The sequence below is a fragment of the Hesperophylax consimilis genome, chromosome 17, assembly GCF_061612785.1.
Source record: "Hesperophylax consimilis isolate HC1 chromosome 17, BYU_Hcon_1.0, whole genome shotgun sequence".
Classification (NCBI taxonomy): Eukaryota; Metazoa; Arthropoda; class Insecta; order Trichoptera; family Limnephilidae; genus Hesperophylax; species Hesperophylax consimilis.
The window spans coordinates 21,410,025-21,429,421 of NC_142852.1; the positions used below are offsets into that span (position 1 = coordinate 21,410,025).

The window sequence follows — 19,397 nt, forward strand, 5'->3', positions numbered from 1 at the left end:
AACATTCGTAGAATTATCACGATGCTGACATCTACAAGAATTTCTCAAAAATAAAATTGTATTTCATTAAAAAACATTGATAATCAAGTGAACCTCTTTGTGCCTTCGAGTGCTATAGTTTACAATTTTGTCAATGGATGGCGTTAGACTAATTTTTTTATTATATTAAGTGACATAAAATTTAAGTGTTCAGTTTTAGAAAAAGTTTTCATAACTAAAAAAGATAAGTGCTCATGGTGTCCCACTTGTGTCTATCACCTAAGTACACACACGCCGAGTGAATGGCGGGACCACATTCAAAAGATACGGTACGTCTTTGTATGAAATTTTATGTTTTTGTTTTTATAAACATCTAAGAGTGTTGACAAACAAGGATTTGTTTTCATATTGTGGAGAATAATCTATTCTGTCTATATAGTCCAATAAATCATGCCAGAATGCTATAATTTGACATTTAATTGCGTGCATAGGTATTTGAAAATATGTACCGCGTACGGGTAAATATAAAATGGAGCAAATTAACGCGTTCAAAAGGTTAATATTTTGTTGTATATTACAAATTCAACCATCTTTGAACATTTATAATTGGTCTGTTTCTTGTCCATCCTCCTTTGTATATTAAATTAATATTATGACTGTTTATGTTCCTTAAAATAAATAATTATATATTTTTACCATATTATTTAATTAATACAATTCCTCAAAAGATTAATAAGGAAACATCTAAAACTGTTTACTGCGGTTGAAAGTCAATAAATCCACCTAAATTTCAACATTTATTTCTTATTTTTAGGTTCTATAAATTTGGCACGTTATGGCAAGCAATGGCTCAAAGCCTTTTTGAAACTTGCCGCAATATGCCAAAAATCGCTAGAGTGGACAATCTAATAATCAACAAAAGATGGGTAATTCAGCATCATTCCAGTAATCAGTTTAATATCTGACCGTAATAAGTACTATAGGGAGTATAAGTGACTTACCTCGTTGTCCAAAGCTACGACTTGCATAGCAGCGGCGGCCTTTTCGTCGATGGTTGAATCCTTTCCCTAAAACAATCACAACAAATCCATTAGCAAGAAGAAAGGAAACTGAACTTGTTACACTTAGAACGGGTTGTTTTGGAGAATTTCAACGTTCTTTTTCGGGTTCTGTGAAAGTCCCATTCAAGTTCTGTTATTATATCATTATAGACTAGCTGCTTGACAAAACGTTTAATTATTGAAGACAATATTAGCGATTCTTAAATAAAAATTTGAAACAGAAAAAGATATGGTCACATCTAGGACTCGAACCCAGGAGACCCTTGCCTTGCCGGGGCACTGCTCTACCAACTGAGCTAATGGGACCCTATCTCCTTCGGTCATATTTAACTGTATCATACTTCGAATAAGAACTACCAACATTAATCTTCATTTTTCTCACTGTAAATTTTTATTGATAGCAAGATTCAACCCGAACTAAATGTATTCTAGACAGTGTCTTAGATAAATATATATAATTTTATTTTAATGTGCGACATCTATTGATTTAAAGTGTTTATTATCACTAGTAATACATAATTTAGATAAAGTAATGGTGTTTGAAAGAGAGAGTACGAAAACAGTGTGCAATATAGTTGTGAATGAGGAATACTTGGAGCAGGTGGATGAGTTTGTGTATTTAGGAAGTATGTTCTAGAGAGATGGGAAGGCTGACTGAGATATTGAAACAAGGGGAAATGCAGGTAACCCCATTAATGGAGGACTGAACGCAGTTGGCGCTAACAAAAAATTGTCCAAAGAAGCGAAGGTAGCAGTCCACAATGGAGTGCTGGTACCTACCCTGACGTATGGAAGTGAGGCATGGAACTGGCAAAGAAAGGATGAAAGTAGATTAAATGCTGTTGAAATGAGATCCCTGAGGCGTATGTGTGGTAAAACCATGTTTGATCGGGTGAGGAATGTGGAGATCCGCAAAGAGTGCAAGGCTGATGTAAGCGTAATGAGTAAGATTAAGAAAGGGACGCTTAGATGGTTTGGGCATATAGAGCGAATGAGCGAAGATAGGACTGTAAGGAGGATATATGATGCAAATGCGAATGGTAGCAGAAGTCGGGGACGCTCGAGGAAGACATGGCACGACTAAGTGAATCAGATACTCGAGTCGGGCCATGTCAAGAGTCAGAATAATAGAAGAATATATATAACTCACCAGCCAATAGTAAAGCACGTATCCGCTGCTGCCTTCCGGTGAGTCGTACTCGTATTTGATGACGTAGGAGTCTCCCTGGTAGAACTGGCCGAACTTGGCTCCGTTCTCATCGCTACGATCAGGCTCCGAGGAGTCACCAACTTCCACCAGCTCCATGTCCTCCACTCTGCAATCATAAACAAGGAAGTCAATCGCCCGCCACTATTTTTGTAATAACTTATCGGTTGTTTGCAAAATTATGTTTTTATAAATTGTGACGTTCTACCAGATAATGTGTCTATATATTTATAAAAAAAATTATACATCTATCCTACGTAGTTTTCCCAGAATAACTACTTACATTCAAGAATTTGTTTTTTTTCTCTTTAATGTTTAACCTTTCCTTATCTGTGGTGTGTATTTACTACACATTGCTTCTAATAACTTTAACAACTCTATAAATATAATAAATTCTGGGTTCAGATTTTAGGTATTCCTCCGTTATACATTTATGCACTGAATTAAAAAAATAAAATTTTACATAGTTTTCAAATTCAATTAAAAATCAGAGATTTTTATTAAAAATTGGAAACAAATACACCAATACAATCAACCGTGTGCCAATGCTACGCGAAGAGTGTGCGAGGAAGTGACACGCTATTGATGTCCCGCTTTAGTTCGCCATGCGGGGAACATGAGAAATCCACACGTCCGCAGTTGTATTTTGATTTAGACCATCGACACCTACGACCGCATAGCTGTGTGTGTGCCAGCCGCCAGCCGAGTGATTTATTTATGCGCAAGCTATTCGGTCGCGGACCGTCGTTAGATGTGGACCCCTCGCACGTTTTTTTAGCATCTGCCGATGGTTTTTTCATGTTTTCAGCAATTAAATTACAATTATTATCATTTTTCAAATAAAATATAATAAACCTAAGCGATTAGCTATGAATATTCATATTTTTCCGATATAAATTGCTTATTTTGAGATGTGTGTTGACTACACAGCACCGGAACGCGTGGATTTTTTTAGCACAGTTAAAGAAAGGTTAAATAAATAAAATATAATGTATTGATGATATGAGAATATTCCTGACATTTATTATTATAATTTACTAAATAATATTAAAATTATTCCTGCATGAAGCCTGCTTCAAAGAACTGTAATTTGATTTGAATTTAAAATTGGAACTGATTGTTTGAAGAATTCACATAAGCCATAGAGTGATATCTACACATAATCAGAAATCATTTTATTTTAATTCATTAATAATTCAGTATTTCTTTTGTTTAAATTTTTGAAAGATTTTTCAAGTTTTTGAACGGTGCTCATTCGAAAAGTAAATTTCTAATTTGTCACTGAAAAAATATAATCTATGCATACAAAAATTAATGTTGCTTTGTTATACCATTCATCTGATTTGGCTGAAAATTTCAAAGTTTGTTCTTATTAGTGCCAGGAGTGTTTAGAGCGTGTTTTGAATGGTAGAAAAAATCGGGGACGCTCGAGAAAGACTTATCTCTACATTAATATGAGATACGGAATGAATGTCGACATAATGTAGTTGTTTAACAGTAACAATGTGGATTTCATGCTCCTACATGAAGTGAACTGTAAAAATAGTTGGGGATGCCTGAAATGAATCAAATAATTGTTATAACATACATACACCCACAGTAACAACACGACAAAATACAAAATTCTACAGCAGCACACATAAGCGTAACTACATTGCCCACTCTCCGATACAACGACTTCACACCATGGGAAATCATTACTTGGGTGATGTTGACATATTCAATACCAACTTGGCAAGTTTTGTGGATCATTTAAAACATTTATTTCAACAATACTCCTAAACACATCATGTAAACCAACAAATAGCTGTAATTTTCTGTTTTTGTTTCTTGTGTTTGTATGACTTGTTGCATAGCTTTTATCAAATGTAATTTTATTCTTATTTTTTTATGTTTCAAAGTATCTGTCAAATTAAAATTATACTACCCACCATGTGAAAGCCCTCTGGGCGTTAAATAAATAAATAATGAGACGTAAGTGATTAACGAAGAAAGAGGTGGAAGGAGAATGTATAACTTGGAAGTTAAAGAGTTAGCGTACACCCGAAGACGAAAGGGCACGATCAAGTGCAAAAACTACTTATTATGTACAGTAAAATTATATTATTTCCACCTTATAAATGTACCCAGTTGTACTAGAAATCAAAACCTAAGAACTGTATAATTCTTCGAGCAACGCAAGGTAATAATAATAATAATTTGGCTAATTTTCGTGAGAAATCACCTCAAGGGCGCTGTACAAATATATTTCTTAAATAGTTAATACTAGAACTACTGACTTAAATCTAGTGACTTACCTCTAAGAGGTAGTTGTATTATTTATTTATTTATTTATTGTACACCCTAGTGGGCTTTTCGTTAAAAAAAAAATACAAGCATTTTGTATCAGAGTAAACACTTAAAAATTAATACAATAAAAAAGAATGTAAACATAATGGCAAAAATGAATCCTCACGCATATAATTGAATTTAAAAGATTCAACAAAACAAAATAGTAGAAGCGGAGAAGTTATATGGGTACATAGGTCTATTTGTGTCTAGAAGAATAAAAGTGATAGAATATACAACATTTATACTGATTAGTTTTCAAATGAAATATATCACCCAGAACAGAAAGACTGTGAAGTCTCGGAATCGGAGAATTTTGGTAAGCTAGTGTCCTGGTGTTATTGAAGTAAAAAGGTAAGAAATGTCGGCATGATTTTTTGGGAACATGGATATTGATACATTGAAGTAATTCGGGACAGTCAATTTTAAAATGTAGTATTCTTTGTAACAGTATTAAATCTGTGCTTATTCTTCTTTCTGAAAGTTTCAATAGAGACATTTTATCCAAGAGGTAATTGTAATTTATGTTTTGTATAGGAGGAATATGCAATTTATAATTTATAAACCTTAGAAACTTCCGTTGAATCTTTTCAATGTTATCTGAATGAATATTGAAAAATGGAGACCATAACGTAGAGTTATACTAAAGTTAACACGTAATACCCGGAGGTTCAAAATAAAACACATGCGGCGATGGTGGGTCCAGATTGACCCGGCTAAAATGATGAAATTAAAAGGCTTTTTAAACAAAGTCACAAACAAAAATCACAATACTAGAAATGTGCCCGAATGGTTGACAACATCTGCGCGGGACTGTGAGAGACAAAGACAGAAGGACAGAGCAAGAGATATGCCATTTCGTCGGCTGCTTGAATTCAACTAATAGAAATGGAATTTTTGCGTGTTTTTATACACAATTATTCTAATAACTTTTTTAAAACGTGTCCGATTTTAATCATTTTTGAGTCGAAATGTGGGTAAATATTTGATGAAAGAATAGACAAAAGGGAATTATCCTAAACGAGATATTTGCGGCAAAATCTTTTATTTAAAAAACACTGGGTCAAATCAGACCCATCACCGGAGTCGAGGTGTTAAATAAAGTAAATTTTCATAAAGTAAATTGACAATAAAGATCTTTCAGATGCACAAATCATAAAACCCTGTGATATTTCACGGGGTTTGTGCTTGTCATGACATAAAAACAAAATCTGTGTAACACTGACCTGAAGACGACGGCGTGACCATCTCCCCTGTCTGGCATGAATCCTCTGGCAGATCCGGACTTGGCCACTCGCTTAATCTTTGCAGCAGCCACCTCCTCGTTTGAAGCGTACATATCCTCGTCTGCAACAAGATGAAATACAACATATTTATGGAGACATCACGTATCCTTGCAAAAACAACTAAACACATTCCATCTTACTAATTAGATTCTTACGCCCACGTTCTGTGGTAAAGCCGTCCTTGAGCCTGATAATAAGTCGAGTTTTTGTGACAATATGAGACAGTCTGAGAATACGAGAAAACTCTTAAATGATAAATACCAAAAAATATGCTTTGGATAAATCGAAGGTTTTCCTATCGTTTTGTTTGAGTAGAATTAAAATAAAAATTGTTAATCTACTAAATAATGTATTTTTCATTAACGCATATAAGAAACATCTTTAAAAAAAATCTATTTTAACCGGTCAGCAACGTAAGCAGATATACACGATAAAATAACGATAGCAGTCAAGTACAATAAGCGTGTTTACACGTCAACGCGTGTGTTTCCACAAAAATCGTCATAACTCCGTTATTCTTCTAGTGACATCCCTAAAACAAAAAGTAGAATATTCGTATTGAATGAAGCTTCACATCTCTATTCAAAGTTATCCATAGAAACCCGTAAAAAGACCTACTCAGTGGAAGCAAATTTTACCCGCCAAATCGTAAAACGACGCCAAGAAAGCCGTTTGACGTGCCGACCCGCCTCGCAAGTTTAATTATTTTTTTTTAAATATATTTTGTATGAAATGGTCAAAAAGTGAAGTGACAGAATTGTTTATTGTACATTTGTACGATGAAATAAGTGTTTTTTTTTTACATTATCCGTGATTTTAGTATCGTTTTTACATAAAACATTACAGGTGAGTCATTTTTACAATTTTTTCATGTTTCCATTCTAAATTTAAATATTTACAAATGTTAATATTTATTTATGATACAACAATTTGAAAGCCTATTTTGTAACCTTTCTAAAACAGTTTTTACTATTCGGCTCCGTTCAGTAATGTTTCATTTATAGAGCTTTGATTGTGAGGCGGTAATAACACAACGTTTTCGTGAAATTGACATTTCGATAAAGACATTTTAGCTTCAAGTTCGCGAAAAGTCGGAGGGGTTAAGGATAGGATTATTTGTGACAGTTTACCTTGAATAACTTTTTTTTCTTTCTTATAAAATTATTCAAAAAGTAATGGTGTTCGAAAGAGAGAGTACGAAAACAGTGTGCAATATAGTTGTGAATGAGGAATATTTGGAGCAGGTGGAGGAGTTTGTGTATTTAGGAAGTATGTTCTAGAGAGATGGGAAGGCTGACAGAGATATTGAAACAAGGGGAAATGCAGGTAGCTCCATTCATGGAGGACTGAACGCAGTTGGCGCTAACAAAACATTGTCCAAAGAAGCGAAGTTACCAGTCCACAATGGAGTGCTGGTACCTACCCTGATGTATGGAAGTGAGGCATGGAACTGGCAGAGAAAGGATGAAAGTAGATTGAATGCTGTTGAAATGAGATCCCTTAGGCGATAAATAAATGTGGAGATCCGCAAAGAGTGCAAGGCTGATGTACGCTCAGATGGTTTGGGCATTTAGAGAGAATGAGCGAAGAAAGGAGTGTAAGGAGAATATACAATGCAAATGTGAATGGTAGCAGAAGTCGGGGACGCCCGAGGAAGACATGGCACGGTCAAGTGAATCAGATACTCTAGTCGGGCCATGTCAAGAGTCAGAATAATAGAAGAGTATGTATGAGACGAGTTGTTTGGCGGTCCGTCCTCTCTGCCTACCCCTGCGCTGTATTTGTAGTGATATAAGGCACACTAAGAATATACATATGTTAGGCTCGTGTATTCCTTAGGAAAGGAGTCTCACCACTTGCGGAACGGATTAGCCTGGAGTGAGAAGCTCCATGGTCCTTCCAGGAAGCGAAGTATTGCTTGAAAGCTGCGGGCTCAGTTCCTTGGGGCACCCGAGTCACGTGCACCTGAAAATACACAAACAAATCATTATTATTGGATAATTTTATATAATTGTTTTATGAGATATCGCGCCGGAGTCTCAATCACCTGGAGAGAGTGAGACGGCCGCATTTATAATTGGGATACAGGAAGGAGACGGAGAAGACGGTGGTGGTATCGAGCTATTCCGATCTGGTCAAAGATTCAAATTTAATGGCAACAGAAATGAACGATGGTGAAGATTAAGATGGGGAAGTATTGGACTGTTCAGATCTGGTCAACAAACATGCTGGCTAAAGCCATTTCAAGCTAAATTTTGATTCTGAGATTTCTGGTTTTTCACCATGGTGATACTGAGAGTATTTACCACCCAGAAAAGTGCTAGAAATATACTATATATTATTTGAAATAATTTTATTTTTGATTTTTGAACGGTCCTGTTCGACGCAGATTCTCGGTCCATTTCGACTTTTGATCAAATTGTGATCAGCTGCGAAGCATAGCGGACATGTTGTTAAGCTTTTCCGCATATCATATTTTGTACAAAAGCTGAAACGGACCGACAATCAGCGTTTTACATAGACCATTAAAATTTCACACCAAAAATACAGTGTGTTTTTAGGTTTTAGATATTATTTTTAATGACAAGAATCTAGTCTGATCTGATCTGATGCCAAGAAAACTTTTTTCTTCCTTTATTCAACCTTCAATTCATATAAATTCCCAAAATGCAGGGCAAACCATGGATGTAAACGCTCTGGTGCTTGAAAATCTTGGGCATTAAAACAAAAAAATATGATATTGTTATGTACTTACCCAATCTGGGTAGTTCTTCTTTTTCAAGTATTCCTGTGCTTTAGACATGACCTCTGCGCGTTCCTATAATTAAATTTTCAAATATTAAAAAAAGGTTGATAAACATAAAAGATGTCGTACCTCAGAAAAGGAATTTGAAACTGCCTTTTTGCTTACGACAGCAGTATATAGTTTTAAGAGTAAGGCGATGCACTACGTAGTAATGCAAAATCATGTGTTTTTGGTTTGAAAAATTGTGAAAAATGTTTCAGATGCTTTAATTAAATACTGCGAGTAGAATTTATCTTGGCCTTTGAAATAATCGAGTATTTTTTAGATAAGTCTTTTTATAAACCCAGAAAAAAATAATGTATAAGACCTATGAAAACTGCTTTAAAGTTCAAAATCTCCTACTTACGAACCCATTTTCATTTTCATTATTAAGAATAAACTGTCGATTTCCCGAAAATGAATAAATAATTAAATAAATGATACTTACCCTAGCGTTGCAAGATTTTCCAACCCAGACATAAATGCCACCGGTAACTGTGTCAAGAACAAAGCAATCCTAGAACAAATATAGTAAAATGTAGTTACAATATATTATCACATTTTACACAATAATAGGTCAATTTAAGAGGAAGCTACAAGCCAAAAATGTGTATATTCTTGGTATGCCTTATATGGCCACGAATATAGGCAAAAGGCATTAAATCGCTTGGCGAACGCAGTCTAAAAACGCTTGATTTCAAGCGCAAAAGTTGTTTTTATTTATTATGTGAACAATTTTATAAGAATTAAAAAAATCTATTCAAGCGAAACTGTCACAGATAATCTCAGCCATAATATGATATTTTTTTAAAGTTCTTTTTTATCTGTTCATACATTTCTATAGAAAAAATTTTTTTTTTACTAGTATATATTTATATTTTTTATTAAGTAATTTATCATTTTATTTTAATTGTACTCAAGGGAGCTATAGGAAATGCTTTAATATCTAAATCATATTTTTGGTATTCATAATGTACACCGATTCTTAATAAAGATTACTCGAAAATAGTGACTTAGCATTAACCTTTCCTTATCTGTGTTGTGTATTTACTACACATTGCTTCTAATAACTTAAATAACTCTATAAATATAATAAATTCTGGGTTCAGATTTTAGGTATTCCTTCGTTATACATTTATGCACTGAATTAAAAAATAAAATTCAATTAAAAATCAGAGATTTTTGTTAAAAATCTGAAACAAATACACAAATACAATCAAATGTGTGATACTGCTACGCAAAGAGTGTGCGAGGAAATGACACGCTATTGATGTCCCGCTTTAGTTTGCTATGCGGGAACATGAGAAATTCACACGTCCGCAGTTGTATTTTGATTTAGACCATCGATACCTGCGACCGCATAGCTGTGTGTGTGCTAGCACTGAAAGCCGCCAGCCAGTCGGTCGCGCACTTACGTTAGATGTGGACCCCTCGCACGATTTTTTAGCATCTGCCGGTGGTTTTTTCATGTTTTCAGCAATTAAATTACAATTATTATCACTTTTGATATAAAATATAATAAACATAAGCGATTAGCTATGAATATTCATATTTTTCCGATATTAAATTGCTTATTTTGAGATGTGTATTGACTACACAGCACCGGAACGCGTGGATTTTTTTTAGCACAGTAAGGGAAAGGTTAAGCTTCGCCTTAATTAAGAATTTAAAGAATTATTCAATAATTATCAGTAACTGGTAAAGATATATTCAGATTATAAGTACTTACATTCTCGTTGAGGTGATCCTGTCTGAACGGTTTCTGTGCGATGGGCTTGGCTTCAAGTGTGCCCGACTCGTCAGTGATGCGGTACAATGAAACGGTTTGCTCTTCTGTCCTCTCGAATTCCTGCAAAACAAATTATTAACAATAATTAGAGATGGCAAAATTTAGGATTAATTTTCAGATTTTTTAGCATTAACAATTGGAAATTTAGCGTTTTATAGCATTTTGAGGCATAATTTAGCGTTTTGTAGCAAAATAGAAAAAAATATATTTCCTGAATGTTTTTAACGCATATTTTAAGTTTTTTTGATAAAATATATGTTTAACCTTCATTTGCAAGTATTTCCATGTGAAAGATTATAAATCATTAATTTGAATATTATATTAATAAGGAAGGAAACTCTAAGTACGGGTCGAACACAAACACAACAAATGCAGATTGCGATTAACATCAATAGGCGTCATTTATTTCGCACAATTTGTGTAATGTCAAAAAGCAATTTTAGCCTTCAGTAAAAAATTATTAAATATTTACACATAAAATAGTAACAAAATCATAAAAAATCGTAATGTAAATATCGATTTTTTGAAATTCTCACATATTATTTTAATACCCGGTATTTTCGAGAAATTTGCGCGTATTTCGCTAAATAGAATAATTTAGCTAAAATACGGCCAAAATCACGTTTTTTGCGTTAATTCGCGAAATAGAAATCACTGGAAACACTTTCAAATGCCTTGAAACGCAAAGAAAACTTATAAATGCCCTATTTTCGAAACATAAATATTTTTTCACGTTTTTAGTTAAAACGAAATTTTGCCATCTCTAACAATAATTCATGTTCTTATTTCTATAAACCCATATTTTCTTTTTACGTACAATTATTATTTTTAGTTACTAGGTTTTATAAGTGGTAAGTAGTAAGTGATAAGTTGTTAGTTACCTGGTCATCTCCACCAGCGCTTTCCTCGGGAACTGTGTCCTTCGATCCGGATCCCAGAGCTGTGAAGAACTTGTCCAAGTCACGTTCACTCGAGAACTCATCTGGAACAATAAAACATACAAATTAATCACACAATAATACTTCCGCTTCTTCTTCTGGTGTTCTCTCCAGTGGCAGTCCATGAATTTTAAGTGAACCAAGACTAAAATTGTTCGAACATTCCCTCGTTCTCTCTGACTCTCTCAGTTCCCTCCAAAAACTTAAATCCAGTCCTCTTCTTCATCCTGATGATCACTTTGTAAGCCTTATTCGAGAGATGATAGACTCCATTCAAAGCTCTGGTAAAACTGTAACTCTGATTTGGATTCCTGGACATGTTGGTATCATGGGTAATGATATTGCGGATACCTTGGCAAAACAAGGAGCGTCCAACCCTGTTGTTACCCTCGTAAACCACATTCCCCTATCTGACATTTTTTCCATCATCAAAGATAGATCCCGCAATGTTTGGTCTGAGTATTGACACATTGCTAGTCAATCCAAGGGAGCCTGCTATGCCTCAATACAAAGGACTATTCCATCAAAACCGTGGTTTCAGCAATTACCTCATTTTTCCAAAAAAGAAATTTCTTCACTCATTTGAATGAGGATCGGACATTGTTCCGTTCCTTCCCATCTTTTTAAAATTCACGTCGTTGACTCCTCAGATTGTTCATTCTGTGGTCTAGAAGTGGGAACTTTAGATCACATATTTTTTGGTTGTCCCTCTCTAAACAAATATCCTCTCTTCTATCAAGCCTTATCTAAAATTGCCTCCCCTCCATTCAACATCTCATCTCTTCTAAGTCTGAACTCGACTCCAATTTTCATTATAATTTTGAAATTTGCCCATTTAAATAAAATTAATATTTAAATTCACCTTTCATTTCTCAATAATTTTAAATGATGGCCAAGAACACCCTTGAAGGGTGAAAGCCAGAAATAATGTTAAAAAAAAAAAAAAAAAAAAATGGTAAAATTGAAATCATTTTCAGCCACAACAACATCAATAAACTTTTATTTTTCAATCTTACCACTGTAACTCACGAAAAGTCTAGAACCTTCTCTGGATTCCTCTCCTATAAGAGGTTGGTTGTCATTAGTGGAATCTTCACCTGTAGGCTATAGCCTGGAATAACGGAGCAGTTTTATGCGCTTCATTAAAATTTTGAAATCTGTGTCTATATCTGCCGTATTTGGGTTACATCTTGTTTAGTGTGAAGAGATTGACTCACCGATGATTTCGATCCTGGCCCTGCCAGAGTGATCCTGGTCGCGGATCTGGTTGGCTGCAGAGATGGCCTTCAGTTTCTCCACGCGTTTGGCCGCCGGTCCCACGTACACGAAGATTTCATGATCCACGTCCAGGATGAAGCAATCTCCCTTGTTCATGGCTGCTACGGATGGTTCTACCTGCAAATACAATTTATCAGGTTGGTTATCGTGATGAATTCGAAGGATTCAATAGCTACTTTATGGTTACACCGGCAACGAACTTAAGAAGCCAATGGCCATTATTAACCGTGGAACTCCTACGAATATAACTGTAGTGATACGCCACTACTCGAGTCGGACGATGTCAAGTACTACTTAGTACACAGTGCCAAACGCTAAGGTACCTAGGCCGTCATAGAACATACTGGAAATTTCGGAAAGTTGCTCAGCGTTACGGGTGGCAATGTTTGTAGCCAAAGCAACTAGAATGTTCGGGAACGTTCCTAGGTGCAACTTGAATAGTGTTGGCACCTTAAATAAGCGACAGCGGGAAGGTACTCAGTCAGTCTACTACGCGCTACGTTTTGACACGCTAATCAAAATAACTTACTCCTTTCGCACGGAGATTACTTAAATAATCCCTGCTGTAATAAATCTATTGTAAAATATTACATGGTTTACTTTCAACACCGAACACATCTTCAACCTTCGCAACATAACTAAGTATTTTAAAGTGTGCAATATAGTAGTGAATGATAAATACTTAGAACAGGTAGATGAGTTTGTGTATTTTGGAAGTATGTTTACCAGAGATGGAAAAGCTGATATTGTGTAAATGCAGGAAAATAAAATATTTCTGAGATCTCTAACTGAGAGAGTATTGCTACTATCCGTGGCTCTATTCTGCTAATTTTCTCTTGGGTATGCTTGGAATGAACAATATCTACGAGTCAGAAGGCATGTACACATTGCTACATATTTTTTCACGCTGATTCGTGGTTGGTCTGAAATCTATCTCTGCTATCGTGGAGAGCATACATTTCTATGTTCCCAATGGTTATCTCCGTCACCCACAGTGTAGACTGTTCTATCTCCCCAGCAATCTTGCTGTTGGACAGAATCACTTCAGAATTGTTATATATTTAACATCAACAGCAGAGAATGATAAAACCTGATTTTATACATGTAATTGTTTTGTTCTCGGTCCACCGATCAATGTTATAGTCAAAAACGAATTAGAATTTTAATTAAGTAATGTTTTTAAAATAATAAAATGATTGAATTAATGGAGTACTGGTTGCCGTAGTTCAAAGAACAAAGAAGCAGGGCTAGCAGTCCATAATGAAGTGCTTATACCAACACTGGCAGAGGAAGGATAAAAGTAGATTAAATGCTAAAGAAATGAGATCCCTAAGGCGTATGTGCTGCAAAAACATGTTTAAACATTGATTTTTATGTGTGGAGATTTGGAAAGAATGCAATACTGAAGAAAGCGTAGTGGACAATATTAAGAAATAGACGATTAAATTCTTTAAACTGTGAACGAGGAGTGCCAGAAGATTACGTGGAAACATTGCACTTCAAATATGTTGACACTTCTTTCTGAAATTTAATCACAATTTAGTCTTCTTTTATGTCTACTATTCAACATATTCTGCACTTCACTGTACACGTACACCCAATGGCATTAGCTAAAAGTCGCTTACAATAATGCTTATCGCAAACTATTCCGCCTACCGAGATACTGCAGCGCTACGGAAATGTGAAAAAGGGACAAGTGCACTCTTTCAGAGCACTTCTACGCCACCACATGGTTAGCTTATGGCGCAGACTACGCCAATCAAATGACACTATCATCACTGCCATGGTTGCCTGGATGGGGTCCCTCTGATGGCCCGACAGGAGACGGGAGATGTTCAAATATCCTCCGTAAACGGCTGCTTGCAGATATTTTTCACTTCTATTCCGCATTGCCTATCTGTGTATTCTTATTAATCTTAATTAGTGGAGCGTTGGTACCAGTAAGACTAGAGATGGTTGTAGTCACAGTTATTATCGACCAATATCTTTTTATCTTCGTTGTCTTATTCTATTTTCATATTTTCATCGAGTGTTGTTAATATTACTGTCAGTGATTTGACAAGTTCATCCTAATATTAAAATAAATCAATGCATTTGACTTGCCTGTCGGACGCGGATGTTCTTCTTGCCCTTCACCTGGAACATTCTCTTGTCGGAGCCGGCGTTGGTCTCAACGTGTGTGAAGCCACTGGAGTGACCTCCGTCCAGATATCTGATGGCTGCAAAGAAAGAAACGTCCAATTAGAAACAGACCACAGACAAAAACAAGAAACGAAAGAAACCGATTGCTCCATAGACATCAAAATTGACGGACTTGCCCTAACATAAATCTGGGTGTCATTTCGATGAACTGGAGACAAGCCACGTGACCATATTTTTGACACCAGGAAGGTTCAAGAATGCTATGAATAAACTACGATATTAGTCGTACATTGAACGCCGAACAGCACACGTTTAAATAAAAAGACGCTGCACAGTAAAGTAAATTTACTAAAGTAAGGCTTGCAGGCAGTTTGTAGTCAACCAAACGCCCTCAAATTGGGTTGCAAAGCGACGCAAAAATGAGTGAGATGGGTAAATTACAATACATTTGTAAAAGTGTCTTAACTAAATAGTGTAACAAAATATCATATTTTGGAAACAAACCTGAACTTTTGTTTACTCGATTTGGGATTTGTATTAAAGTTTTTTTTCGCGGCAATTGTAAAAAGGACTTCGCCCGTATACTGTCAGATTCACTAACTAACTAACCATCAACCATCATGCCGTTTCCACGCAGGGGTAGGCAGAGATAATGGACTGCCAAACAACTCGATCTTGGCACACACTCCTTGTCTCATTCATACTTTTCTATTATTCTGACTCTTGACATGAGCAGACTCAAGTATCTGAGTCACTTGATCGTGCCATGTCTTCCTCGGGCGCCCCCAACTTCTGTTACCATTCGTATTTGCGTCATATATTCTCCTTACACTTCTTTCTTCGCTCATTCGCTCTCAATGCCAAAACCATTACGTATTACGCTTACATCAACATTGCACTCTTTGCGGATCTCCTTATTTCTCACCAAACTTGACATTGATTTAAACGTAAGACACACAAAAAAGATTCATAAAAAAATAGACTTATAAAATATTCTTACATGCCGTCTAAAGTCCCGAAAAGCCTTCTGGAAAAGGACAAAGGCAGAACTAGATGTTCCCCTCTGACCCCAACATACGAAAAAAGATGAAGTATTCTGACTGACCTGGCTTGAAGTACCCCAGGAACAGGGGGGACTCGTGCCCCTGGACCTCCCTGTGCTGCACGGGCCCTCCGCCCAGCTTGTCGTCAAGGGCTACGGTGAGGATGGCGGCAGCTCCGCTCTCATCTTGTGTAGTCTTGCTGCCCAACCAGTAATGGAGGTCCCAGGATAGTTTGCCGCGCGCATCTTCCTTGGACTGGAATCAGAAACAAATACGCTTATCAATGTGATTACCTGATCGCCGGTTCTGATAGTTACATTATCCAGGGCCAGTAAATTGGCTAATGTACAATTCCAGCTTAGATAAGAGAAATAAAATGAAGACACATTATTAGTTACTAAAGCGGAGACGGTATTAGGATAGTTCTCAATTTCTATATTCTATTTAACCTCATTCCTTTCAGATTGTTTGCAGGTGTCTTGAGGGTTCCTGTTTTTTTTTTATTTATCTATCAATATAAAGTTTTTTACGTGTATTTATCGACATCTGTCTCACTAGGGTACACCTGTGTCGAGACAGACGTATTCAGATACTTAAAGAATATTTACATGCATGACTAAATCTTAATCAAAATACAAATTACAAAGTTGTATACATTTTAAACTATGGAGTCAATAGATAGATAATAGAAAGAGTAGGTACAGGTACGACAATATTGTAAATATATATGTAATATAAATGCATGTAGTTGGAGGACGTAGTTACAAAGGGGTTTTTATAAAATTATTGATTCTAATATTTTATTTAGTATTTGAATTGCTGTTATTGTTTACGTGTAATTTGGTTTACAGATGTTTGCGATAGTGGGGCGCCCAATACTTGTTATCCATTTCTTTATTTCATGTTTGAATTTGGTTATTGACTCTGTTTGTCTAATCGTGGCTGGTAGTGTATTGTATAGTTTGCAAGCTGTGTATTTAAAATGATTTTGTCCAAAGGTGGTTCTAGCAAAAGGAGTTTGGAGAAGTTCTTTATTTTTGGCTCGGGTATTGTGTATCGTTTGAGTTGGTTTGTATAGTGTTTTGCTGTTTTGGTGTAAATTAATCAAGTGGATCTTGCAAAGAGCTGTTTTATGTCCATAACGTTGATAATATTGAAGATAGTATCAGTGTTGGTAGAAAGAGGAAGTTTGAGAATTATTTTTATAATTAATTTTTGTGCTTTAATAATAGGGTCGAGGGCACTAGAAGAAGTATTACCCCAAGCTAAAATTCCATATTCTATCTGTGATTGGCATAGTGAGAAATATACTGATTTTAAAAGTTTAACGTCAAGGAAATTACGTGTTTGTTTGAAAAAGTAAATAGATTTACGAATTTTGTTTGTAATGTTATAGACATGTTGTTTCCAATTTAGGCGTGTGTCAAAGGTTAGTCCTAGATATTTGATATTGATTGCTTGTTCTAGGTATGGACAGTCACAATTCCGGTCAAGGGGAGAATTTTTGCAAACCTGTATTTTTAGAGTTAGGTTTGACATTGGGATATTGGTGAGAATAAACTGTTTTGTTAAGACAGTTAAGACTAATTTGTTTTCCCGCCTATGGATCCCCTGGGGGAACCTGTAGCGGTAAGAGTTAACCCATCGGAAATCCAAGAAATTAAGGTAAAGTCTAAATATAGTGAGATGCGGCCCTGTACCACGGAGGCACTGTTCCCCTGAGCTTGGTGGCTAACACCTTGGATTTAAATAGCTATTGCAGGTTGCGTTTCCACTCGCTGAGCCATGGCTTCGCTACACTTCTCTACGCTGAGGAAATACGAAATACGGCAATGTTTACTTGTCGATTATTGCCGATCCATGACAAAACTGCACAAACAAAGCAGTATAACCTAGCCAATAAAAATTATGTATTACATATACTGTTTCATACACCTTTTAGCTATTCTGATTAGTAGTACAAGTTAGTATTTTTTTCACTTGATTTCAAAAGAATCCAGTACAAACTGTGCTGGATGGTGTTTAAATCCATCAATGAAATGGCCCCACCCTACATCTCTGAACTATGCGTCCCGGAAAACACTCCACTCTTAAATAGTCAACTCTTAGATCAGCAACATCATCAGCTGTAGGCAGACTGATGGAACCTAAGCGCAAGCCAAATACTAAGTTTGGTGATCGCGCTTCCGGAGTATCTAGGCAGAAGGCTTTGAATAAACTCCCCCCAGAACTAAGATCCATAACAAGTCCAACAGAATTCAGATCTAAACTAAAAACTTACCTTTTTAAGCTGTCATACCCTTAAATTAAATATACCATTCCTAAGAGAAAGTCCAGTTATATTCAATTTTTCAATTATGTCCTAAATCCTGTATCTAAATTTCGCTAATAAACAATTAGATAATGTTAATTAAGTGTTAATCTCAAGTGACCTACCAGGTAAGTATTGTACTGTATATTATCTCCATAAATAGGTAATAACATAGATCACTGTAGAGATGTATTATAAGTTTGAACAGCGCCCTTGAGGTGATTTTGCACAAAAACGGCGCTATACAAGTCATCCAATTATTATTATTATTATTATGTATTACCATTTACATTCGCGTCATATGTGTATACTCCTTTCTTCGTTCATTCGCTCTACATCGGCATACTAATTTTTATTTGTTACATCTGTGCTAACTTCAGAGTGATTCTTACTGCGCATTGATAAATGATTCTTATTCCATTCTTACTGATTCTTTTTGCACCTCAAACGAAACACTTTTTCTACTTTTATATAGATTTCATAAAAATTGTGATTTTATTATAATCTACACAAGTACGTAGGGTGAGTTTTAGCGGCTCGATATGCCGCTGGGAAAGAAATGCAGCCGCCCAATCTTGGAGGCGGGCGTGCCGATTGGTTAAAGGAAAAGAGGTTCTGGGAAGGAATAAGGTACAAGGGGTGAGTAGTCGAGAGAGTCCTGATGGAAAGGAAAGAGTCTCTCTCAACCGGCATCTTCCAATCCAGTCTGAGTCACAGCTGGTGAGCAGATGCCTCCGCTTCCAAGCCCTAGATAAACCTCACCTCATAAATCACGGCACCTCTGCAAACCTAAACGCAGCAAACCATTTCGAGTGAATTATGACATAGGTGCAGAGATGTGCGAAATGGGTACCCAAAACCATTTGAAATGCAAAATGGAAATGGGTCAAAACTTTTCCATTTGAAAATGCAAAATGGTTTTTAGAAAAGCATTTCAAATGCAAAATGCAAAATACCTATTTTCAAAATGCATTGAAAATACAACATGGTTTCTCAGGTCAAACAATTCAAATAATTGTAGAATGTTTAAACAATTTTGTCATTTAATAATGGACATCAATGTAGAACAAACATATTACATGATGGTAAATCCAAAAACACCACGACTACAGATTATGAAAGCACAAAAAATTTGCGCGGGACTAATATTGCCAATGTGAAAACATAGAAACTATATCTAACATTTAATATTACAGCGTCATGGCCCCATGTTCAGTATTTTTTGTAATGGTATCACTCAATTGCCAGGG

The 19,397-nt window shown here is 35.8% G+C and overlaps 1 protein-coding gene across 1 annotated transcript in view; it reads right to left on the minus strand.

Annotated features, from left to right (window-relative positions):
* Gel (Gelsolin) overlaps positions 1 to 19,397 on the minus strand; it is a 106,555-nt gene that overhangs the window by 11,594 nt on the left and 75,564 nt on the right. Inside the window, exons 5-15 of the mRNA XM_089641594.1 lie at positions 15,899 to 16,091; positions 14,755 to 14,870; positions 12,591 to 12,768; positions 11,317 to 11,417; positions 10,376 to 10,495; positions 9,095 to 9,163; positions 8,617 to 8,679; positions 7,715 to 7,826; positions 5,802 to 5,922; positions 2,191 to 2,356; positions 981 to 1,046 (exon numbers count right to left, since the gene is read on the minus strand). Of these exons, the coding sequence (XP_089497720.1) occupies positions 981 to 1,046; positions 2,191 to 2,356; positions 5,802 to 5,922; positions 7,715 to 7,826; positions 8,617 to 8,679; positions 9,095 to 9,163; positions 10,376 to 10,495; positions 11,317 to 11,417; positions 12,591 to 12,768; positions 14,755 to 14,870; positions 15,899 to 16,091 (1,305 nt within the window). The remainder of the gene's footprint in view (positions 1 to 980; positions 1,047 to 2,190; positions 2,357 to 5,801; positions 5,923 to 7,714; positions 7,827 to 8,616; positions 8,680 to 9,094; positions 9,164 to 10,375; positions 10,496 to 11,316; positions 11,418 to 12,590; positions 12,769 to 14,754; positions 14,871 to 15,898; positions 16,092 to 19,397) is intronic.